This window comes from Typopeltis vanoorti, chromosome 8 (assembly GCF_054136105.1).
Source record: "Typopeltis vanoorti isolate ZY-2024b chromosome 8, IOZ_Tvanoo_1.0, whole genome shotgun sequence".
Classification (NCBI taxonomy): Eukaryota; Metazoa; Arthropoda; class Arachnida; order Uropygi; family Thelyphonidae; genus Typopeltis; species Typopeltis vanoorti.
The window spans coordinates 89,177,005-89,203,612 of NC_143556.1; the positions used below are offsets into that span (position 1 = coordinate 89,177,005).

Consider the following 26,608-nt stretch of genomic DNA (forward strand, 5'->3'; position numbering starts at 1 on the left):
GGCATAGTGTTGGGCAGAAAGTTACAGTCATTAGCACCGAAGATGGAAATTTTGATACTAGTCATGTTATGCTTGATTCTTGACTTAATAGAATTAGCAATCTCTAGCATAATGCAACTAGCTTTCATCAAACTTTCCCTCTTCATTGCTAATGACTGTTAGTTTCATTCTGCTAATTTCACTGCTAATGAAGCTTCACTGCTTCATTAGCAGTAAAGATGGAATGGGAAATAAATATTTCAGCTCAAGGATTGAAGCAGAGAAATCATGAAGATCATTCCACTTGGCGTTCTCTCATTTCACAATTCACTCACCAACAACTCTCCACATAAAAAATCTACTTCTCACACCATTCTTCACCACATCTTTTTACAACTTCCAGGAATGGCCTCTGGTTCCCATCTTAACATCCACTCTTTTTATAATTCCTTCTGTATTAATGTGGTAGAATCTTTAACTAACTTGAAGGTCTCGATCATATCTCTACCTTTTCCCTATCCACCAAACTCTGTAATCCACATTCCCTCAAATGCTGTGCATTACAAACACTCCAGAGTCCTGATATCACTTTGGTTATTCGTCTTTGGATCCCCTCTAGTGTTTCCACATCACAATGAAAACTAGGCAACCAAAATTAAGCACAATAATCCATGTGCAGTTGGACCAGTGCCTTATATTGAGGCACACCTCCTTATCCCTACATGTTGATGTACTTTTTATCATAGCAACAATATGAGCTGCAGTCTTTGCAACACTAACAGTGTATCCTTGGAACTTCAGTTTACTGTCTATCATCACTCCAAGATCCTCCATCTCATCCACTTCCTGAAGTACAGCTTCACCAATACAGTGGCGGTGGTGGTTGTTCCCTTTCAGATGTTTCTGATCCTAGAATGACTTTGTGGGCATTGCCCACAAAGTGTTCTTGGTGAGATATTTTTACAGGGTAGTTCACATTGCTTCCCCCCCATCTAATTTTATCCAGGCTTGGGACCACCAATACAGTACATAGTATTATATCTCTATAACCAAAAGTATAACACCTTGCAGTTATTAATATCATTTTTATATAATATTAAATATATTTCTCTCTCTCTCTACACACACACACACACATTCTTTTTTTGTTATTTCAGAGAGAGAGAGAGAGAGAATGTATTAATATGGGGTTTGGCCATATCACTGCAGTTTTACCTGCCACATATCAACATGTTCTATTTAATCTACAAATTGATGACATCTGCTTGCAGTGATTTGTTTCTTTATGAGCAAAGCTGTACTTCAGGAAGTGGATGAGATGGAGGATCTTGGAGTGATGATAGAACATTGTTTAGAAGATATGGCTCTCTCTCTCTCTACAATAAAAAGAAACACACACACATGCATGCACACACACTTTTTTTATGGGATTCCTACTCACAAAGAGTTGTAAATTTATAATATATTTGTACTAAGAGTGAGCTAAGATTTTTTTCTTTATTTCTTTACATAATTCAGAAACCTTGCCAAGTCACATAAATTTGCAAATTAGCATATAACTATCAACTTAATGTTTTGGGGATTAATAGTCACTTGTGATGGACTGAATGAGCATCCTTTGTTATAGAGTATTCATGGAAAATATATTTTGTAAAACTGTGAAATAGGATATTCTTCCCCAACTTTAAGTTGGAAGTTTTAATGTTTATAGAAGATATGTTATATAATTTTGAGAAGGCTTAGTCAGAAGGTAGAATCACAGATAATTAGAATAAACCTGTCACACTATCAATTTATTAAAAATAAATAAAATGAAAAAAAGGAAATGAAACTGAAGGATAAATATAGAGAAAGCTTGAGATATTCCTGGAAAAACTTATAAAATCATATTTGAGAAAAAGCTAAGAAAAATAGATGACATTGATCCAAACCCAGAAGAACAATCTGGGTTTGGACCATATAGATAGAGAAGACCAGAATCTCTAGAAAAATAGTCAAGAAATCATGAAGATATAACAAGGATCTCTATTTTTTTAAATTTTTTTTTTTAATCTCCAGCCAAGGAAAATATTGTTCAAATTACTAAAACTTGATGAAATAGTGTAACAGTCAGCTCTCAACAAAAAACTCAAGGACCACTTTTTTCCATTTTCTTTGTCAGCTGCCTGTTCTAATGACAAAAAATTCTTCTCCTTCTTTCTTGGAAGAACCTTCTGTGGGATTATATCATATATAAGTTTCGTTGTTCATGTCCCTATTTTGAAGTGTTTGCCCAGATAACTTTACTTGAATCTGCCTTCCAATCATATTATTGGCTTAAACCAATAATATGTTATTGTCTGCTTTCTCTTATCTGTGCCTTTCCATTATTTCTATGTACTCTTACTTTATGCTCTGGCTTTCTTGCTATCACTCACATTCTGTAATTTAACAAATTTATTTGATTTACGACTGTGCCAGTTAAACTATTCATTGAATGTGAGTTTGTAAGAATCTTAAGCAAGGACAAAGCAAATATTATTTCCCACTAACTCTTACCTTTACCTTATATCAGTAGTGGCTTAAACTTATTACTTAGAATATTAAAAATATTTTGCTCCTCTCTTGTCAGATGCATGTAGGTTCGTAGTTTTGGATCAGTGCATTGATGCATCACTCTCAGTGGGTAATTTCACAACCAACTTAATTAAACTAAGAAATCTGTTTACATAGTTCATTTCATATACGAGCATGGATACAATGAAATTTCAAATCTTAGATCAATACAAGTGATTCTATTTTAGGCTTAGTTCTCCTACAATTCTATCTTTTAACCTAAACGTAACTTCTTGTATTCTTATTAATCATTCTCACACATTAAACTTGTCAAGCATATGCTTGATTAACAATAATTTACATTCACTACATAACAGCTGTATGCTTACTCTTATAATAAATACCTATTCAGCTATATCATTAATATTTACACTAGCACAAAATGAATGCAGAACAAACAAAGATACATAATGTGTATTGTCCGGAAGTATTTACATATCATTCTAAGCACTTATGACAGATCAAACATTCATTCAGTACAGTCTTAAATTGATTCCTTTATCTACATGATGATGTCCTTTTCTTCTAGCTGTATGCCTATTCTTTCTTTCCCACCATTTTTCTTTGTCTTTGTCAGTGATATTCTTTATCCTTGGAATTCCAATATTCAGCAACGTTCGTAGTTCACCGAATGCTTTCTCCAGGGAACTCTCCGTGGCGACTTGTGCTGACCTCCTGATGCGAGACACCCTTATCTAGGCCAGACTTTGCATAGCATGCACGTGCATCTCTCAATATTCCCATATATATGGAAATGTATTAACATCGGGACATGATGATGATGTCGCACTTCATGTGACACACACATTTGATTAACAGAGTTTTTAATAAAATTATTACATGCAAAGGAACTTTAGAAATTTTACAAGCAATGACAATTCTTAATATATTTTTCTTCAGACAAAACTTGTGAAATGAACATGATACATTGTTAAGCATGTGAGATTTTACAAATGCATAATAATGATACAACATGACAGAATTTCATGCTGAGGTGTTTCCTGTTAACACATTTGAACGTGCATAAACTGCTGAACATGAACTAGCTTTAAGGTATGTATGTATGCATGCTGTCTTTGCATTAGGCAGTCATATTTTCGCAAAGCTCATATGGCATGTTAGTTGCAACTTTTTTTTGGTAGAAGTTTATTTGTAAAATTAGCATTTCTGAAGCATCTTGATGGTATCATATATCTCAAATGTAATTCAAACTGATTTAAAGTTATATATATATATATTCATGTTGATCTTTTTGCTTTACATAAATTGTATGTTTTCTGTATCCAATGATAGCATTATAAACAGATGTTATGTGTATTTTCTAGAACTAAAAATTTGAAAGAGGATTTAAGGCAAATGTATTTAGTTGGCTGCTATGTTTAGTGCTACAGTAAACCTGTTTTGCTTGCATGCATGCAGCATAATCTATGGGAGGGAGGTTATCATTTTGAGTGTCCTTCTAGTTGTCTCTAATTACACTAATTGTTGCTAAATATAGTACATAGACTGTAAATGTTTGTGTATTGTGAAAAATGTAAGAAAGCAAAGCACATGGGAAGACAGAAAATAAATATCTGGAAGATGGCAAAATATTCTGGATGCTATTCAGAAAGCTTAGAAGTGGTGAAAAGAGTATAGTAAAAGGAGTCACAGATGATTATGGTGACATGAAAACTGAAGATAAAAATATTCTAGCTGTCTGAAGTAATTAAATTGCAAGTTTGCTAAATGAAATAAGCAGTGATGGCATCATGGTAGAAAACACTCAATAGGAATGCAGTGAGAAATACATATCATTACTTGAAGTAGAAAACCTGAAATGTGGAAAGGCAGATGGGGTAGATTATATTTGACTAGAAATGCTGAAATACAGATGCTTTTCAAATAAGTTACAGTGGCTATACTGCATAATTCAGAAGGCCTGGTCAGTGGGTCAAATTCTGGATGATTGGAGTAGAGTCTTAGTACCCATCTATAAAAAAGGAAAATAAAGCTGAATATGAGAATTACAGAAGAATTTCTCTACTGAATGTTTCTGGTAAAATTTATGCATGTATTTGAAAAACATCTAAGAGAAATTGTAGAAGGGAAGCTTGGAGAAGAAACAAGCCGAATCCGGATCAAATAAAGGTGTCAAGATCAAAATTTCACTTTATGGCAAATAGTGAAGAAATCATGAGAATATAACAAGAATCTGTATTTAAGTTTTGTAAATTTGGAAACGGCATATGACAAGGTGGCAAGAGAAAAACTGTTCAAAATAGTACAGTTATATGATATAAATGGGACATTATACAAACAATATTTAGTCTATATTTGAGTTGTAAGTCAGTAGTTAGTATTGAAGGAGGTACAGGAAGATTATTTGATGTTAAACCAGGTGTGAGACAAGAATTTACATTATATCCATTATTATTCATCATCTATATCAGTGGTTCTTAAACCTTTTTTTTTGCCTAGCACCCACTTTCAACTATTTGTGTGGCCTTGTGTCCCCTGCTCAATTTTATACTAGATTAATGATTCAATAAGATAATTATAATATATTATTAAGCAAACCTGAATTACCATCAACATATTTGAACTGGTAGTTAATTAAAAATGAATGACTTTGATACAAATTAATTTTTACTCAAAAAAGATGTAAACTTATTGTATTTACTAAGCCAGTCATTAATGTCTACCCTGAGCCTGATGAGATCCTGCTAATTTTTCAATATTGGGTTCAATGTTCGACAAACGAAGTCTCAGGTCTCCTCTTTCACTTATTTGCAATCTATTTCACTGCTTAGCTAACCATTGCTAATCTATTTCACTGCTTAACTAACCATTGCTAATTCTTTCTCGACTAAGTATGAAAAAGGAAAAGCAATGAACAATAATTTTATTTCTTGCTAAAGCTGAGGATACTTGCATTGCATGTTTGGCCAGAATCTTTCATACTCACGCTGTTGAAATTGTACTTGAGCTTCAAAATCATTTTTTAAATCAATAAATTCTTCACACAAATTTGGATGAACCGAAGTGGCATCAAAAAAGAAATGGATTTAAGACCCTATCAGGTATTTTAAGCTTATCAAAGTCTTTGAATCTGATCATCAAGTCTTCTGCCAGTGTCAGGTGGGAACAATAACAATCCAAATCTGTATCTAATATTAAATCATCACATATTATTTGTAGACTTGGGAACTGCAGAAAATATCGTCTTGCAATGCTACTTGTAAAATGTTACTCTGCTGATGAAAGCATTTAGAATTCCCTTTGCTTTAATAAGATTCATGTTGCTTCCCTGAAATTTGATGTTAATTAATCTCATTTAATTTGGGAAAATATCTAAAAGATATGCAATGTCAACCTTTTCCTTTTTTAGAACATTGCACATGTTCTCATCACATGAATTTAGAAATTCCAAAACAGTATTGTAGCGATCATTAAAGCGTTGCAGACAGTTTCCATTTGAGAACCATCTAACTTCAGCATGAAGCAAAAGACACTCAAATTCTTCGTTTTCATGGCAAATTCCTGAAAAATATGGGTATTCAATGGCTGGGCCTTTATTTTATTCACTGCTTTAATAACATCATCCAAATTCTTATGTAGTATACTGCTAAGTGCTATGAAGAATGCAGTGAATTGTAAAGCTATTTGAAACTGCTTCTTTTAAATGTGCTATAAATCTATGGTGACAACCAATCATAGCTGGTGCTCCATCAGTTGCACATGCAATATTTGTGAGAAGAAGGTTTTTATCATTAAAATAAGTCTTTAACAACCTTAAAAATTGTAGAACTTTGTCAATTTTCAGTTTTCAGCAAATAGAAACTCTTCAATAATATCTTCATTAGTATTTATATAAATAATGCACTTAGCCAATTAACAAAGCTTCCTTGTCATGTAAAGTTGTCTCATCGAGTTGCAAAGAAAATTCTATGGTTTTTAAATCATCACAAAGCTTTTTTTTTTTCAATGTCCTTTACCATTTCATCAATTCTTGTTGATAGTGGACTATTGCTGAGAGGAATTGACAATGACATATTACTTTTATGGGCTAATCATCATGTCTAATTTGCAGCCAGTAAGATGGGAGTTTCACCGATAGTATGTGGCTTTCCACATTTGGCAGTTAATTTTGAAAGTTTGTAAGACACAACAAGTCCCTTCTCTTGTTGGTTACTTTGTTTTGCAACCAACCCATTAAGTCCAGGACAGTTTTTAAATTTGGTCTTTAATTTGAGAAAGTGCTCCACATCCTTTTTTGCTTTATTTGGATGCTTTGTTCTTAAATGCTCTTGAAGGCTTCGTTTGAGAAAGTTTTTTCATATATTAAGCACACTGTTAACTGCTCGTTATTTATAGATGGAATAACTCCATATTTTAAATATTCACTTGAATATTGATGACACTTTCTTTTTTCACTCATTTTAATGGGCTACAGTGCTATACAGTATCAACAAAGTGCACCACATGATACCATGGGCTAGATTTAATTTGCAAACCAGGGTTGTCAGATAGGCATTAGGAAAAGTACCAGATAAAGCTTATAAAAGTAGAGGATTCTGCTAAAAATAGCCCAAATTAATTATTTTCAATGTAGAAAACTCGCACCAAAAAGTAGCCCGTTAATTTACTTCAATAAAAATTCTAAAAAATAAATTCTAAAATAAATAAAATAAGTAATAAAATAAAGAATACTGTAGCAAATAAATTTGAACAGTATTGCCAGACATACGGTATTCTGAGCAGTGTTGCCAAACATAATATAAATAGGGATGTCAGATTAAATACGGAATTTTTTGCTTTTATTATATTATTAGTATTATAATGCTTACCATTCCCCTCAGCGTCCCCCAATGGTTACCACCTCATTCACAGCATTCACAGTGGCTCCAGGGGGCACTATCATCCAGGTTAAGAACCACTGACCTATATGGATCATATTATGAAGGAAAGTGGCATTAATCCTGATATCATATCTTGATGTTATACTTCTGAATAACTGCAGGATTCCCTGACTAAACTGAATAGCTGCTATGATAAATTTGGTATGAAAATTAGCAATAAAAAGACAGTGCAAATAGGCAGAAACATTGAAAACATCATCTGCGTTCTGAATGGAGAGACTACAGAACAAGTAAAACATTTCAGCTATTTAGGCACAATTTTTAGTGAAGATAGTAAATTAAATATGGAAATAGAATATTTACATATTTAATTTAGAAATAGAATAGCAGAATTAGCAAAGCTGGTATGGTAGGAAGTCAAGTGAATAAATTTATATTGAATAAGGTAGAAATTAGTCAAAACACTAAAGTATTTATATACAAGACAGTGTTCAAAAACCAATTTTAACTTATGAATCTGAGAGCCGAGTTAGAAATGAAACGCTTGCTGAAAGGCTGTAAACCAGAGATGTGAGAGCTCTGAGATGGATTAGGGAAATGAACAAATGCCATCAATGGCAGTATTGTATTAAAAATGAGGATATGAGGAAAGAACTTGCCATTGTTAGCAGAGCTAATCTCAGATCGTATGGTCACTTAAACAGAATGGAAGAGGAAAGATTAACAAAACAAGTGTTCTTTGCCAGGTTGGAAGGAAAAGACACAGAGGAAGACAGAGTTCTAGGTGGACTGATACAGTAAGTGCCTTAGAAGAGAGAAACATAAGATCTAATAATATTCGTGTCCTGACAGATAACAGATTAATTTGTAGCAAAATTGTCGATAAGAAGTTAACAATGATGTAACATTTTCATGTAGTACTGTCATAATATTCTGTATTTGGGGGGGGGGGGGGGACAAAGATGCATTTCAAGAATTTGACATAACTTTTTGCAATTTTCATATTACTAGCATGATGTTATATAGTATTTAATTTTACAGTCTCGTAGCTGCATTGTTTTCGGAGTATGATAGCACCATTAGACACCTCTTAGAAGAGACTGAAAGGTACAAGGTAAGAGAGAGTATTTCCTTAGTAATCAAATTTCACATCAAATTTTTTACTAATTAGTTTTATGTTTGTGCTCATGCATTGCTGTTAAAATTTACACTTGAATTTCTCATATTTGTAACTCATCATCATCCTCATCAAATTCCTGACATGTACCCTCAAGGGGTGTACAGGATATGATCGTATTACATGAAAAATTTACATCATTACTAACTTCCTATCTACAATTTTTCTCCAAATCAGTCTGTTACTTGTCAAGACTCCAACATTATCAGATCTTATATTTCTATCGTCTAAGGCACTTTGTAACGTATCAATCCACCTATATCTTGGTCTTCCTTTGGGTCGTTTTCCTGCCAACCTGGCAGAGAACACTTGTTTTGCTAATCTTTCCTCGCCCATTCTCTTCAAGTGACCATACCACCTGAGATTAGCTCTGCTAATGCATTCCTGGATGGTGAAAATGTCAAGTTCTTTCCTAATATCCTCGTTTTTAATATGAAATTGCCATTGATGCCATCTGTTCACGCCTCTAATATTTCTCAGGACTCTCATATCTGCGATCTCTAGTCTTTGGTCAAGTGTTTTACTTCTGATCCAGTTCTCAGATCCGTAAGTTAAAACTTGTTTGAACACACTCTTGTATACAGCTAATTTAGTGTTCCGACTAATTTCTCTCTTATTCCATATGAATTTATTCAATTGACTTCCTACGATACCAGCTTTGTTGATTCTGTTGTCTATTTCCATATTTAATTTACCATCTTCACTAAAAATCGTGCCTAAGTAGCTGAAATGTTTTACTTGTTCTACAGGTTCCCCATTCAAAACACAGTTGACATTTTCAACGATTCTACCTATTTTCATTGTCTTTGTCTTTTTATTGCTGACCTTCATACCATATCCATTACAACAGTTATTCAATTTAGTTAGGGAATCTTGCAAACTTGTAGCGGATTTATTTAGAAGTATAACATCATCCGCATAAAGCAAAGAGCTGACATTAACATCTCCAATTTTGATATCATGTTTAATACCACTTTCCTTCATAATGTGATCCATATAGATAATGAATAACAGAGGGAATAATGTACATCTTTGTCTCACACCAGATTTAACATTAAACCATCTACCTGTACTTCCTTCAATTCTAACTGCTGACTTGCAACTCAAATCAAGACTAAGTATTGCTTGATATAATGCCCCATTGACACCATATATCTGTAGTGTATTGAATAGCTTCTCTCTTGGCCCCTTGTCATATGCCTTTTCCAGATCGACAAAACTTAAATACAGATATTTGTTATATTCCCATGCTTTCTCAACTATGTGTTGTAAAGTGAAGATCTGATCCTGACAGCCTGAATCCAGCTTGTTCTTCACAGCTTTTCTTCCACAATTCTTCTGAACCGTTTCTCAAGTATACTTGCAAATCTTGCCTGGAACACACAGTAGGGAAATACCTGTGTAATTCTCACATTCAGTTTTATTTCCCTTTTTATATATGGGCACTATTACAGCTCTACTCCAATCATCAGGAATTCGTCCCTCTGTCCAGGCCTTCTGAACTATGCAGTGCAGCCACTAAGACTTTTATACCACCATACTTCAGCATTTCTGGTCGAATATCATCTGCTCCTGCTGCCTTTCCACATTTCAAGCCCTTGATGGCTTTTTCTTTCAAATATGGATATGTATTCCTGACTGTATGCTTGTTGAGTGTTTTTTACCACTGTGCTATCACTGCTTGTTTCATTTAGCAATTTTTCAAAGTAATTACTCCATACTTCAAGGATATCTTTTTCTCCATGTCACCTTTATCATCTCTAATTCCTTTTACTGCACTCTTTCCTCCATTTCTAAGCTTCTTCAACAACCTCCAGAATATTTTGCCACCTTCTTGATATTTATTTTGTATGTTCTTGCCAAAGTCCTCCCATGACTTTTGTTTAGCTAGTTTTACACAGTGTTTAGCTTTCTTACATTTGTCTCTGTATTCTCTAAGAGTATAAGCTGACTTATTTGCCAGGAACTTTTGGTATGCTTTCTTCTTTTCCTTCACTGCCTCTTTAACTTCTTATGTCCACCATAGAGTTCTGATTTTTCTACCCTTGCAGACAACCTCACCACATGCCTCTCTGGCTGAATCAATCAGGGTTTTCTTCAAAGTTTGCCACTGAATCTCCAAGGTTTGGTTCATGTTCTCAAACTCTTTCATTTTTTTTTTCAATAATCTTTGTGTATTTTAGTCTACAGTTCACATCTAAGAGCTGCTCAACTTTTATTCACTTTAGAACTTTCTTACATGTCATTCTTTTCAATATGAAATTCAGTTTTATCCTGCTCAAGACTAAATAGTGATTGCTTCCAATTTCCAATCCTCTACACTGTGATGTCCTGCACCAGGGAGGAAACATCACTATTAACAATAACATAGTCAATGAGACTTTTCTTATTCCTTGCCTCTTCTCTCCATGTGAATTTGTGCACATTTTTATGTTGGAACATGGTGTTAGTAATAACCAGTCCATGTTCTGAGCAGAAATCTAACAGGTATTTGCCATTATTTTTCTCCAAATTTTCCCAAAACATTTTTGTATATCTGACAATCACTTCCTACTCTGCTATTTAGATCCCCAACACGGACCAACTTTTCCTTTTTCATTATGTCAGTAGCTTTCTCTAGAGCCTCAAAAAATTCCTCCACTTCTACCTTAGTAGAGCCTTCTGTAGGACCATAGGCACAAATAAGTCTCATTGTCCAGTTTCCCATTCTGATATTTGCCGACATCACTCTGCTTGAGACTGCCTGCCATTCAAGAAGATTAGCCTCATTTTTAGTATTGAATACTGTGGCTATATTTTGTATATTTTGTATTTATTGCTCAGAAAGATCTCACCAGTTTTTGTCTTTTTTGTTACAGTCATCCCTATTATGTCGATCTGTTATTATCTAATTCCTCAGCTAGCTCCATTTCTTTGCCATTCAGGCTTCTTATGCCGATAGTAAATGATAGTAAATCTTTAACTCTGTTGATGTTGAGTTGGGGTGTGCTTTCAGTTTTTTGTAACTAGGTAAGCTTATTAAGATGTGGTTGAAATTAGATGTCATGTTAAGATAGTTACAGGATCATTATTAATATAATTGTTGGGGAAGTAGTTACTATACATTTGTTATATGATTATTATATGGGCACCTTCATGGAGCCTGAAGACTCATCGTGGACCTGATCTCTCATACCTCTCCCTGAACCCATTAACAGACAAAGCACTCGCAACTGACTCTGGCAACCCATTCCACTAACTCACAATTCTCCAAATTGGTTGTGGTTTATTGAAGAAAATGAGGTGTAAACTGTAAATGATATGTCAGTTTTGAAGCATCTGTTTATATTGAGATTGGGTGATTTTTTAATTTTTGGGAAAATTCAAAGAAAAACCTTTCTGACCAATATCTGTCTCTGCATAATTTTAAACATAACCATGATTCTGACATGCACTGGTGTTGTCCAAAAGCTAAGAGTGAACTACATTTTTACCTCTCTATGAAATTTTTACCTTTCATGACTACAGACCAAATGTGGGCATAAATTTATTGCCAACATACTAATACGTTTATATGACACACACACACGAGAAAAATGTTACAAATTTCGTACAAATTAAAGTGTAATATATTTTTGGCAAAAGTTACAGTTACAAATTTTCTAAGGACATAGTTAAAGAATTAATATACAGTACTTACAGAAATTTACGTGGAGAGACTTTTCAGTGTGGAATGTGTCCACCCGAACTGTAATGCAGCTCTCACAATGCCGTACCATGCTTAGCACCAAGTGATTCAGGAGTTCTTAAGCAAAACTAGCCCATTCTTCCTTCAGAGGAAAGATATGGCCTTGTTTGTTTTCTGGAGAGGAATTTCAAATTTGAGCAGCAATGCATCTTTATTGCATCCCAAAAGTGTTTTATGGGGTTGAGATCTGGGGAGCATTCTGGCCACTCGATCAGATTAATATCCTCATGTATTATGCCATTGTCATCCATAAAAATGAATTCTTCACCTACAGTACCATGGAACAATCAAACAAGAATTTCATTGCAATATCGTTCACAGTCATAGTCCTTTTTTTGCAGTACTTGTAGCTCGTTGGTTCCACTAAGCATAATTCCTCCCCATGCCATGACCCTAACACTGCCATATCTATCCCTTTCAAGAACATTCTCTTGATGGTAAGTAGTAACACTTTCATGCCAGATCAAGTGTTGGCTAGAATCAAAGGAAAGACTACAATGACTCTCAGCTATAAAGAGTACATTAGTTCACTGGTGTCTTGTCCAATTTTTATGGATACAACACTGCTGAAAACGTGCTCTATGATGCACTGTGGATAAAGGGGTGCAGACTTAAGGCCTTGGTGTGTATATGCCTACTTGTCGCAGACATCTTGCCATGGGTTGTCAAGATATTCACGTACCTATTCTTGAATGGAGCCGATCTGCTGTGATGTGGCGATTACGTTTTGCTCTTATAACAAAATCTGTCTTCATGGTAGAGTAAGGGTGACCTCTTAGCATATGTCTGGAAAATGTTCCATTGATATGAAATATCCAGAGCCTGATTACCACACTGTATGAGATTCCAAACTCTCTGGTAATATCAGTAATTTTGCAACCTTCTTCAAGCTTTCCAAATGTATCTTCCTTGTGTGAAATCATCTCGATGATGCCTTTGAGCCATTAGAGTGAAATATTTCAGCTTCCTTCAAACACATTTGCTTAGTGCATGCAGCCTTTTGCCTTTTATCTTGTTGAGTCCTACCACATGATCCTTTTGCATGCAATTTGAAAATTTGAATGTGTACCCCCTTTCTACTTGAAATCATCATTTATACAAATTTTCACAAACTGATTTGTCTGAATTTGCAGTTGTAATTTTCTGAAATAATGTGCATCGTAAGGTTTTGGACAACAGTGTAACACTAATATCTATTAGTGCTACATCAGCTTGGTTGACAGAGTGGTTAGCTTGTCTGCTCTCCAACCACAAGCCTGAATTTTGCAAGTTCAGATCCCATTCATTGGTAGTTGTAGATGTTTGGGATTCATTAATTGTGAAATGAATTGAAGTATGGAGATCTGATATGGCATGAAAAGCCACTTCTTTGAATAATCCAGAAAATATATATTTACATATGAAACAAATCTATTACAGATATTTCAAAACAAGATAATTAAATCATAAGTTAGATTTGTTAATTTCCAGATAAAAACCTACAGTCAACAGTACATCAGACAAATAAGAACCATCTACTGAAATGAATTGCTATAATTTAAATATATTTCATCCAATGTTATGTGGGCATCGTCAGGGAGATAGACTGTTAACTTTTGATTAATTAGAATAATTAATCTTTTGATTAATTATTCTAATTAATCAAAAGATTAATTAGAATAATTATAATAAAAATGATCATTATTTTATTAGTTTGTGTCTCAGTTGCAGTTGAAGTATATAATATTACACTGTTAGAGTTCAAAGGTACAATTATAGCAAGCTGTGTAGAATAAAAAAAAATTATAAACGGTTAATAGTAATCACTTCCCAAAACTTGAATATCGGCATACAGTCTGATTGGTCCAAGTTCAGACGAAGGCTAAAGATATTATTCTTCAACTAGCAAAGTTGATGGAAAGCATTGATATCAAATTGTTGTATACCAACTTTCCTTTGGTAAATACTTTACATTCTTGGGCCTGAGACTTACCTGCAGAATTTAATTTCTTAGAATTTCATGTTTTGGAGAGGTGGGAGGGGGGACCTCATATCTGTGGCCTGCCCAATACTACAGAATTTAATTTCTTTGATTTTGTTATGCACCAAGGTTGATACAGCTGGAAGAACACTCTCCATCTCCATAAATTAATAATATCCATCTGCAGATAAAATTTACCATGGAAAAGGAAAAAATCATTATCCTTCTTAGGTTTCTTTTTTAGGAATACATAAAGGTCAAAGCTGGATAACTGAGAGGAGGCCTCCACATGGCCTTTTGGAGAATGCAGAGAACTGACTAGGGCATCTGACCTCATGTCCAATCCTTGCCTTCTTGTGGTGCCCTGTTTGGTATCTACCTGGATAGTAAATGAACGAGGATGAGGTAACAATTTGGGATTTAGCTTATCAAATTGTATTCTTATTGACTTAAACAATAATTCACAATGATAATACAACATGATGAAATTTCATGCTGACTGGAATGTTAAACAAGGCCCCTGTTGTTTTCAAAAGGGAACTAGGGCAAACAGTGAAAAGTCAGTTACTGGAATAAAGCCCAAATGAACATTAGCAGAGATCAAGATTGCTACTATCAACATAAAAAAACATCAGTGGAAAAGAAATGAAGCTAGCAGAAGTATTGGATAAGCACCATATTGACATAAGGGGAATTTTGTTCAAGGATACATAGTGGTTGTTGGCAAATTTAGTGCTCCTGTAGAGTTGGTGATTTTTGTCTGTTTTTATTGTGTTTTCCCTTAGAAAATTAGTGTTTTGTAGTATACTAGTGTAGATTTTAGTGTTTTATAGTGTATATTTAATATTTTATCACATATTTTTATTAAGATATTTCAAAATTTATATGTTTAAAATGGTGCCAAAAAAGGGCAAGAAATGTAATACTAAAAAAAGCACTGCAGGCAAGAGCAAGAAGGTTAGCCCTGCTAATGAGGTTATTGTACACATGGAGGAGTTTAATGAAATTGAATTAACCACCGAAATAGCGAAGTTGAAGCAGGTCATTAGAGAGATGATGTGGAATTGCAAAAAGTTGAGAGACGTTTAAATGAGCATAGAAAGAAAAAGAAAAATGAACAGGTAAGTCAGGAAATAGCGGAAATCAGGTAAGTGACGTTGTTAGTAAAAAGAAAGAAGTTATTTGGTATGGTGACTCTATAATAAAACATGCTATAGATGAGCGAGTTATAACATCGAGTTTTCCTGGAGCGAAACTTAAAAATATAATGCAAGCAATTCAAAAACAGAAAAGAAAGGTAAACGAAATCATAGTTGTAGTAGGTACGAATGATTTAATTGGCAATAAGTTCAGTATGGGAGAGGACGTGAAAGGGTTTTTGAAAGAGTGAGAAAGTGAAAATTGTTAGTATTTGACCTAACTATGATAAACATGAATTAAAAAGAAGGGCTATGATGCAAACGATTCAATGCGTAGGCTATATAGAAGGAATGGATGCGAGTTTTTGAATGTATGGAGAGAGTTTGAGGGAAAATTGGATTTGTATAAGAGGGATGGTCTACACCTGAATGCGTTTGATATCAGGAGTCTAGAAAAAATAACTGGTATGAGACAACACGAGAGTCAGGGAAACTAAATTATAAGGGGAGGAATGGTGCGAATGTGAGTATAAGAGCGACAATGTTATATAACTGTGTTAATGATGGGGAATGGGCTTTGTCATGGAAACATTGACGAGGAGAGAACGATTTCAGGTTTGTGTTCATCCGGTTCAGACCCATCATATGTGTGCAAAGATGTCTACATGTGGACATTAGAGAATAATAGAATCTGCAAGTTGTCCAACTGTGTCAGGCACACTGCAGACAAGACAATACAAAAGAAAAAACAGATAGATTATTATGTCTATACACAAATGCTAGGAGTATCAGAAACAAAGGAATAGAGTTTGTTGCCTTGATCAATATTTTGTGACCTCAGATTGTAGGGTATTAGTGAGACCTGGCTATCAGAATCAGACCTACTAACTGGTATTGACTGTCAAGGGTACAGTATTTTTAGGAAAGATAAAGAGGATAGGAGAGAAGGGAGCATGCTGCTAATGATATCGGATGACTTAAATCCGGTTAGAGTTGAGACCTATGATTGTAGTAATACTACTAACAATATTTCATGTGGCAGTGAGTTTGAAGCTATTTGGTGTGAGGTGGAATCTAACAAGACTAATTACATAATGGGGTGTTGTTACAGATCTGGTAGATCGGTTGCTAGTGATGAAGAAATGCATCACCAAATAGAAAAGATGAGCACGAAAAGAGTAATCATAGTGGGAGACTTTAATTATCCAAATATTGATTGAGTAGCAGTAGAATCTCATGAGAAGAATGAAAATGCATTTATTGAGCTCTTGTGGAACAATTTCTTCAAGCAGCATGTGACAGAAGGAACTCGAGGGTAACGAGTGTTACATTTGATTATGGTGTCAGAGGGCATTTCAGTTAAAGACACAACTATTCCACCTCTGGTTGGTGACAGTGATTCATGTCATGTGGTACTCACTTAGGAAGTGACTAAGTTTATGAATGTTCCATTCAGAAAAGGTTACATGCTGAACTACAAAGCAGGAAATTATGACCAATTGAGGAGTAGACTGAGTTCACTGGAATGGGATCGGTTGCTGGATGGAAAGAATATTGACAGTGCATGGGAAGCATTTAAACAATATTTAAATGATGCGATATCAGAATGTGTCCCGAGAGTTCAAAGAATAAATAGAGTAAGGGTCAGATGGATGTGTAATCTTATTAAGCAAGAGATTAATAAGAAAAGGACAATGTGGAAAGAATACTGTTTGCATAAGGATGACGTCTGTTATGACCGTTATAAGCAGCAGGCTAGAATAGTCGCAACTGTTGTACAGAAAGTAAAGTCTGAGTATGAAAAGAAACTGGCTCTGCATGCTAGACAACCCACAAGAATTCTATCGATATGCTGCAAGTAATGAATATGAAAGAATAATTCTTCTAAATCCAGATTGCGTGAGGGTTACAGATACAGATGAGGTTGTTCAGTTAATAAGTGCCCATTTTGTGAAAAGCTCTCAACCTGGTGAATGCAACAGTGAGTTCACTGTTACCTCTTCACTAGATGAAGAAGCTCAGATGGGTGAGGCCGAGGTATTAGAGCCGTTGCACAAATTGAATAAGAATTCATCAATAGGGACTGATGGAATATCAGCACATTTGCTAAAAGAACATTCAGCTGAACTGGCCATTCTTTTGACCAGGATGTTTAATATGAGTCTCAGAACAGGGAAGATTCTGCAGGAAAGGAAGGAATGTATGGTAATTCCACTGCACAAGGGTGGTGCAAAGACCGATGTATCCAACCATGAGCCAATTAGTATCTCAGGAGTGAAAATTTTGGAAAAATTAGTTAGGGGCCACATTCAGAAATGGGTTGACACTGAATTTCTACTTTGCAATGAATACATGGGTTTACTAAGGGAAGGTTTTTCCAACATGCTATAACAATATTACTGTTGAACTAGATTATTAATTAACTTAAGGAATTCACAACATACACTAGAATATAAATTAAATTAAACTTTAATATATATTTCCAATATTTCGGCAACGTCACGTTGCCACCTTCAAAGGAACTTAAAATAAAGACACATGCATGCAGGCACTACACACAGTAAATGAGGATGAAGCAGGAAGCTATTGTTTCTCCTAAAAGTCCTGATGGTGCCCCTTAGCGGGCTATGTAGGTATTCTTGGCTGCTGGGCTGAAGGTCTCCTGATGTACGTCTCCCAAATTTGGGGCAGTCTCATGCAACCAAATTTGTTGAGGTTTGGCATGTTTCTTAGGGCTGGGGCTAATTCCATGGCAAGTCTTTCAAATTTGAACTTGCCCTGGTGTATGCTTTCTTCCACTGTATTCTGTGGTGTGTATCCAGAGCATGGTCTGCAAGACCAGAGTAGCTATACTGGTGAAAACGGATGTAGTCCTTGTGTTCTGAAATTCTGATATTCGCTGTCCTGCCTGTTTGGCCAAAGTAGGACAGCTTACAGCTACAAGGGACCTGGTATACACCAGGTAGGTCTAGGGGAAGTGGTTGGTCTTTAGTGGAGCAGATGAGGGCTGTCAATTTTCTATATGGTCTGTAACAAGGTCAAGTCATGTTTTTTTAAGATTTTGGTAATTTTTTCCAAGGTGTCTCAGATGTAGAGAATGGTGATGGATTTAGAGTAATCCTTGTCATGAGGGGGGGGGAGGGTTGTGGTTTACTGGTTTCAATATTTTTTGGATTGGGGGGAAGAGTCTCCATAAAGAAGTTGGCCAAGGGTGGGGAGAGTGTTGAACCCATGGTCAATTTTATATGACGTCTTCCACTGTGGCAGATGAAGAATTTGAGAAAATACGGGGTCAACATATCAAGAAATTTGAGAAATTATTAAAAAAGAACTTGACCTCCGAACCGAAACTTCCAACCGATACTGTCGTCAACCTTTCTTCAGTTACGTTGAAGCCTGCAGCACTCATTGCTCTTTCACGTCGCCACAACTTCGCCATTGCTCCCAGAAAAATACCGGCCAAGGATATAATGATCTTGATTGAATGCGGGATCCGCCACCTTCCAAACCACATCACCAACAATATTAGACTGGATGTAGCTTGTGTTCTCACCAAAGCAAGACCACCAAAAACCAATATATCCAATAGTGAATATAAAGCTCTGCAGGAAATGAAGAAAAACAAAGAAATAGTAATCACCAAAGCAGATAAGGGAAATGCCACGTAGTACTCCACCAAACGGACTACACAGGTAAGCTTAATGCTCTATTATTAGATCGGGCTACTTACCTCCATATTGAATACAATCCCACCAACTCACAAATCAGAAAACTCCATAGGCTCCTTAATAAGGTCACTTCTTGGCCTTTAGAAGTTACTAACAAATTAAAACTGTTTAACTCTACCCCCCCCCCCACCCCCTATATATGGACTCCCAAAAATACATAAAGAAAATGTGCCATTACGTCCCATAGTGGATACAAATTAGCTAAACATTTGGCCAAAGTGCTCACACACTATACTGGCAACACACTATCACACATAAAAAAACTCAGCTCACTTCAAAGCCAGCATAGAAAACCTTACACTCCAACATACTGACATAATGGTCAGTTTTGATGTCTCCTCCTTATTTACAAATGTCCCACTGAAGGAAACCTTAAAGCTAATTCAAGCCAAGTTTCTCTTGATATCTCAGTCCTATTTCAGTTCACAATGAACTCAGGCAATTTCGTTTGGCAGGGAAAATTCTAGAAATAAATAGAGGGTACAGCCATGGGTTCACCACTCTCCCCACCCTTGGCCAACTTCTTTATGGAGACTTTTGAAGAGAAAGCCTTATACTATGCCCCACAAAAACCAACCATATGGCTTCGCTATGTTGATGATGTGTTCACTATTTGACCACATGGCTCTGATACACTCCTCTCTTTCCTAACACACTTAAACAACCAACACCCCAGAATCAAGTTCATCCTGGAAAAAGAGAAAAACAACAGCCTCCCTTTCCTAGACACACTAGTCACCTGCCAGCCTGATGGAACCTTGGTTTACTCAGTTTATAGAAAACCCACCCATACAGGCAGATACATTCACCAACAATCCCCCCCCCCCTCTCACAACAATATGGAGTTATTAAGACACTATACAACCGGGCTAAACTAATCTGTTCAAATGACAATGCCCTAACTGCTGAACTAAATCACATCCTCAACACTTTCTCGGCCAATGGCTACCCCCCCCCCCCCAAAAAAAAAAAAAAAAACCAAAAAAATTTGAAACCAGTAAACCACAACAAGAATTACTCTAAATCCATCACCATTCCCTACATCCAAGGCACCTCGGAAAAAATTACCAAAATCTTAAAAAACATGACCTGACCTCTTGTTACATACCATATAGAAATTTGGCATCCCTTATCCATTCCACAAAAGACCTACCTGGTGTTTACCAGGTCCCCTGCAGCTGTAAGCTGTCCTATTTTGACCAAACAGGCAGGACAGCGAATGTCAGAATTTCAAAACACAAGGACTAGATCCGTTTTCACCAGTATAGCCACTCTGGTCTTGCAGACCATGCTCTGGATACATGCCACAGAATACGGTGGAAGAAAGCCACAATAATACAGCGGAGCAAGTTCAAATTTGAAAGACTTTTCATGGAATCAGCCTCACCCCTAAGAAACATGCCAAACCTCAACAAATTTGGTTGCATGAGACTGCCCCAAATTTGGGAGACATACATCAGGAGACCTTCAGCCCAACGGCCAAGAATACCAACATAGCCTGCTAGGGGGCACCATCAGGACTTTTAGGAGAAACAGTAGCTTCCTGCTTCGTCCTCATTTACTGTGTGTAGTGCCTGCATGCTATTTTAAATTCCTTTGAAGATGGCAACGTGACATTGCCGAAATATTGGAAATATATATTAAAGTTTAATTTAATTTATATTCTAGTGTACGTTGTGAATTCCTTAAGTTATTTAATAATCATGTATAATCAACGTATAAGCCTTTCTACGAGAATTACTGTTGGGCTAGACAAGGGGAATGGATACACCATGTTAGTTTTGTATTTTGCTAAGGCTTTTGAAAGAATACAAAATGGTAGACTGTTGCATAAATTGGAGAAAATGGGTTCGGGTTATACAATATTAGCATGAATAAGAGGATGGCTGACTGACAGATATCAGTGATCTGCGTCTGCAAGGTTTAAGAATAAATTCTTATAATTTATTATAAGAATAACCAAGATCTATTTAGTAAGATACGGGAGGAGCATGGGGCAACTCTGAGGTTTACCAGCGCCACCATCTCTTTACATGCCATATGGAGTGCAGGTAGTTATAAAGACTTAAAACAGCTTGGGCTTACGCAGAAGGATATAAAAGTTCTTTCCTTGAACGCCCTACAGGGCACACTGGTAGCATTGCGTTGCCACTAGAGAATGACTACAATGATAACTAGAACAGGCATAGGGTAAAACACTTGTAAAGGCTTAGGCCTATATCGTCTGAACATGATGTAAGGGTACTACTGTCCATAACCAGTACAAAGATTAATAATAAATAAATAAATAAATAACAAGTCGTATGTATAACTATGTATATATAAATAGTAAATAAATAACATAGCTGTATGGTGCTTTGCCAAGCAACATACAGCTATTTGCTGATGATGCAAAGATAGGTAGGGTAATCAGGAATGCTGCTAATATGCAGTCTTTACAGAATGATTTGAATAGGCTGGAATTGTGAGCATGGGAAAATGGGTTTCAGTTCAATGTCGGTAAATGTAAAGTCATTCACTTTGGCATGATTGGATATCCAATGTCGTATTGTATTGGTGGGATTAGGCTAGAGGAAACTGATGAAGCTAGGGATCTCGGAGTGTTAATAGATAGGAAGTTGAAGTTCAGGGGCCATATGGCAAAGATTGCAAATACAACTCAAAAGATAATTGCAATGCTGAAACGAATGTTCACATGTAAAGATAAGGATGTTATTTTGCCTCTTTACAAGGCCTTGATAAGACCTCACTTGGACTATTGTGCGCAGGTCTGGTCTCCTGGTTTCCATTGTGATTCTGATATATTGGAGAGAGAGAGTACAAAGGAGTGTGTTAAAAATGATATCAGGATTGTGGAATACTGATTATGAAGACAGATTGAGAATTTGTAGATTGCAGATACTAGCAAACAGCAGAAAGAGTGGGGGGGGGGGTGATATGATTGAGACTTACAAACTTCTCAAAGGGTCATACAGGATTTAAATTGATGGAATTTTTCAATTTTTGGAGGGTGAGGAAAGGACGAGAGGGCATCCTTGGAAGCTGAGAATGAAGGCTGCCAAGAAGGGCTAGATTTTTCTCTCAGAGGGTGGTGCGTGATTGGATAGATTGCCTTTGGATGTTGTGAGTGCAAGCAGTATGAATGAATTCAAGAATAAGTATGCTAGCTGGTATGTGGCGTCCCTCGATAAGCCTCTGACTTCCTTCAGGTCTCACTTAATAATAATAATAATAATAATAATATATGTCACCAAAACAAAGAAGATAAAAACAGGTGAGATCTTTCTAAGCAACAAATACAAGATGTTATATTCAGGAAGTAACAATTTGGGAAAAGAAGGTGTAGCTATAGTATTCAATGCTAAATATGAGAATAATCTTCTTGAATGGCAGGCAATATCAAGTAGAGTGATGTGGGCTAATATCAGAATCAGGAACTGGAAATGAGATGTATTTCTACTTATGGTCCAACAGAAGGTTTTAATAATGAAGAAGTGGGGGAATTTTTCGAGGCATTAGAGAAGGAAGCTGACATGATGAAAAAAAAAAGAAAAGTTGATCCTTGTTGGAGATCTGAACAGCAAGTAGGAAATGATTACCAAATGTATAGAAATGGTTTTTCAGAAAATTTGGAGGAAATAGCAAAGCTAATAATAGTAAGTGCCTGCTGAAATTTCTGTTCAGAACATGGACTAGTTATTATTAACACCACGTTCCAACATAAAAATGTGCACAAATTCACATGGAGAGAAGAAACACGGAATAAGAAAAGTCTCATTGAGTATGTTATTATCGACAGTGATGTTCCTCACTTGTGCATAACACTAGAGTGGACATAGGATTTGAAATTGGAAGTGATCACCATTTAGTTTAAAGCAGGATAAAATCTTACCAAAGTCATGGGAAGATCTTGGTAAGACCATAGTAAAAGGAATTAGAGATGATGAAGGAGACATGAAAACTGAGGATAAAGATATTCTAGATGTCTAAAGTAATTACCTTGAAAGATTTCTAAATGAAGCAACCGGTGTTAGCATAATGATAGGAAACTTCTAGCAGGAATGCAGTCTGGAATATATGTGTCCATACTTGAAGTAGAAAAAGCCATCAAAAACTTGCAATGAGGAAAGACAGCTGGATAGATGATATTCAATCAGAAATTCTCAAATCTGGAGGTATAAAAGTTTTACAATGGCTATACTGCATAATTCAGAAAGCGTGGACAGAGGGTCGAGTTCCAGATGATTGGAGGAGTGCTCATAGGACTGGGGAAACTTGTGGTAAAAGTGGTATGACTTCTCATCACTTTCCTTAGTATCCCATAATTTCACCTTTACCATGAGTTACCCCAATCCTGAAAATACTTCCGGTGCAAACTTTGTTTACTTACAAACAAGTTTGTAAGCAAACAAAATAAACAAATTTTTGTAAGTAAACAAAATTATATACTCGGTATATAATTTCTTGATATCTTTAATTTATAGTATAACCAATTGGAAAAACTTTCAACAACTACTATCTCTAATCCAGAATATTATAATAATAAGGTGTGGCACCTTTTGGCAAGTTATATATGGAAATATGACTTCTGCATTACTTCAACCTTCGTATCACCTCTGGATCTGGCTCCCACTAAAGAGACCTTAATGAAGGTCTCTCTCTCTCTCCCACTAAAGAGACCTTAATGAAGGTTGAAACTGGTTGGCGGTTTTTGCTCTCTTAGGTTTCTCCCAAATCTGGTTCCCGGCGAGGAACCAGATTTGCCTTGAGAGAGCATTTTGAGTCTCCGGGGAGAATGTTTTCCGGCATGGCCCGTGAGGGGCTTTGTCGGTGGATGCTTTTCTCTGGAATATGAGTGGTAGAGTGAGCCTGTCATGAGTGGAACCAACTCTGAGTTGGATGATCTTTCGGTCACTCATAGTGAGTGGTCTGGGAGATCGCCTAATAGAGGCCCTTTACTTAAACACTGGTCAAAACTGGTTAGTGGTTTGATTCCGGGGGAACAGAGTTTTTGCTCCCTTTAAGGTTTTTGCCTTAGGGAGTTTTTGAGCATCTAGGAATTTTAATCTGTTGGGGGTGGCCTGTATTAGGGTTTCCTTGGCTGATGCTTTTCCTGGAATATGAGTGGTTCTCTTTGGTGGTAGGGGAGCCTGTCACTGAGCAGAGCCACCGCTGAGTTAAATGATCATTCAGGTTGCTCATTGTTGGGTGATCTGAGTGATCGCATGAGTTTTTGGAGAGGGAACCCCCGCACTTAAACAGGGAAAACAGTCTGAGTAGTGACCCTTCCCATAATGCATAGCATTATACATGTCAACAAGATGTGCTTTGCATTATGAGATACTGAGTGATGTGAAGTCAGTACCACCTTTACCACGAGTTGCCCCAGTCGGGAAAATACTTCAGGCGCAAACTTTGTTTGCTTACACTTGGATAAAGGATTAACCAAGTATATAATTTCTTGGTATCTTTAATTTATAATATAACCAAGTGGAAAAACTTTCAACAATTGTTAAGCAGATCCTGCACTATTTGTTCTATAGGTCGCTTTAAGGCAGTAACTCCGTATAATCAAGTCTGTAATGCAACAGAAGCATGTAGCACTGCATTTAACAATTAGCTATTTGTTTTGTGTGTTATTCCTTGTATAATTCAATCTTGAGTATTACTATACTGATACTCAGGATGGAATGAATTAATCATCCCAAAATAGCTGTTACTGCTATTAATTACTAATAAACCAATATTATTGCTATGATATCATGCAATTGTAGTAATGATACTCCTTTCTTTTAGGGTTACATGGTGATCAGCATTCATTTTAAAAATTTTATGGAATTTACAACTGTGTTAAAAAAAATTTTTTTATTATCCCGGCGTTTCGATCTTCACATCAAGATCATCATCTGGGGACGTACATAAATATACATGACAAGTTGAGTTATATCATTAACTGTAAGCTAGAGAAACAATGATTTGATCACATGTTATTCTACTGGCGTGACCTCTGGTAAAAAAAAAAATAATAAATAAAATAAAAAATAAATTTTTACATCAAGCTAAATTCTATTTTACAATGACAGGAATAAACATTCTTTTAGATGGTTTTCTTTCAGAAACAATTGGTGTCCTATTTTTAGTATTACAATTCTTAATTTTGATTTACAATACTGGATTTTCTATAGTCCTGTCTATAGTTGTTCTTGGTGAGGAAGGTTGTTCCAAACATATGGAAGGTGTATATTCAACCTTCCTCACCAAGAACAACTATAAACAGGACTGTAGAAAATCCAGTATTGTAAATCAAAAATAAGAATTGTAATACTAAAAATAGGACACCAATTGTTTCTGAAAGAAAACCATCTAAAAGAATGTTTATTCCTGTCATTGTAAAATAGAATTTAGCTTGATGTAAAAATTTATTTTATTTATTTTTTATTTTTTTTCACCAGAGGCCACGCCAGTAGAATAACATGTGATCAAATCATTGTTTCTCTAGCTTACAGTTAATGATGTAACTCAGCTTGTCCTGTATATTTATGTATGCTCCAGATCATGATATGAAGATCGAAACGTAGGGATAATAAAAAAAGTTTTTTAACATGGTTGTAAATTCCATAAAATTTTTAAAAAGAGAGTAGTAATGATACTGTTTATTTTAATCCTTTACTGTCTCTGTAAAGAGATTGTTTTACACCAAGCGTTAAGTAATTATGCAAGAGTTTTCGTTATGATTGGTACAATGACTTTTAACTCTACTTCTTTTAGAATCTGGAAAATCACTGACTCATGATCAAATATAAATATATATACATTTAATGAAACTAAAACATTATATACATGTTAAATAAAAATTATATAAAAAATTAATTGGATCCAAGGTCTTCTAAAATAAGTTGACACTTGACAGATTTTCTTACCTAAAAAAAAAAAATTATTCTTTCTCTGACTCATTCAATAACTGGTTTGTTTAACATATACTTAATCATGTCTACAAGACTAAACACTTTGTTTACACAACAACAAAATGTTCATCAGTCAGTTTTCCTGTTAGGCCCTTTTCTGAAAACATAAACTACCTCTTCACTTCCATGGGATACTTTTTTTTTTAGATTCCTTATTTAACATAATTTTTTTCAGTCAATCCTCCTGTTTCACTGGAATATAAATATTCTTACCTCTCACAGTTCAATTTGATGCACAAATTACCAATTTTTTTTACCAGAGAAATTTCTTCTACTACTTCATAAACAACATATCTAAGTAGAGCCTTCATGTTAAGCCACTGTACAGTTTCAGATTTTACTAATTCTGTCACCTTTTCCAGTAGAAATAACAAATAGATCCAGCATCCCTAAGACAGAAAATGAAACTTTTCATTCAGCATTTTCTCAAACATTGAATTAGAATGTCAACTCCAGATATCTTCTTTTATTTATTAAACACTTGTTTGACACTCTCA

The 26,608-nt window shown here is 35.5% G+C and overlaps 1 protein-coding gene across 1 annotated transcript in view; it reads left to right on the plus strand.

Annotated features, from left to right (window-relative positions):
* LOC150104182 (sodium channel and clathrin linker 1-like) overlaps positions 1-26,608 on the plus strand; it is a 222,682-nt gene that overhangs the window by 12,808 nt on the left and 183,266 nt on the right. The window contains exon 3 of the mRNA XM_090396804.1: positions 8,457-8,529. Within this exon, the coding sequence (XP_090252930.1) occupies positions 8,457-8,529 (73 nt within the window). The remainder of the gene's footprint in view (positions 1-8,456; positions 8,530-26,608) is intronic.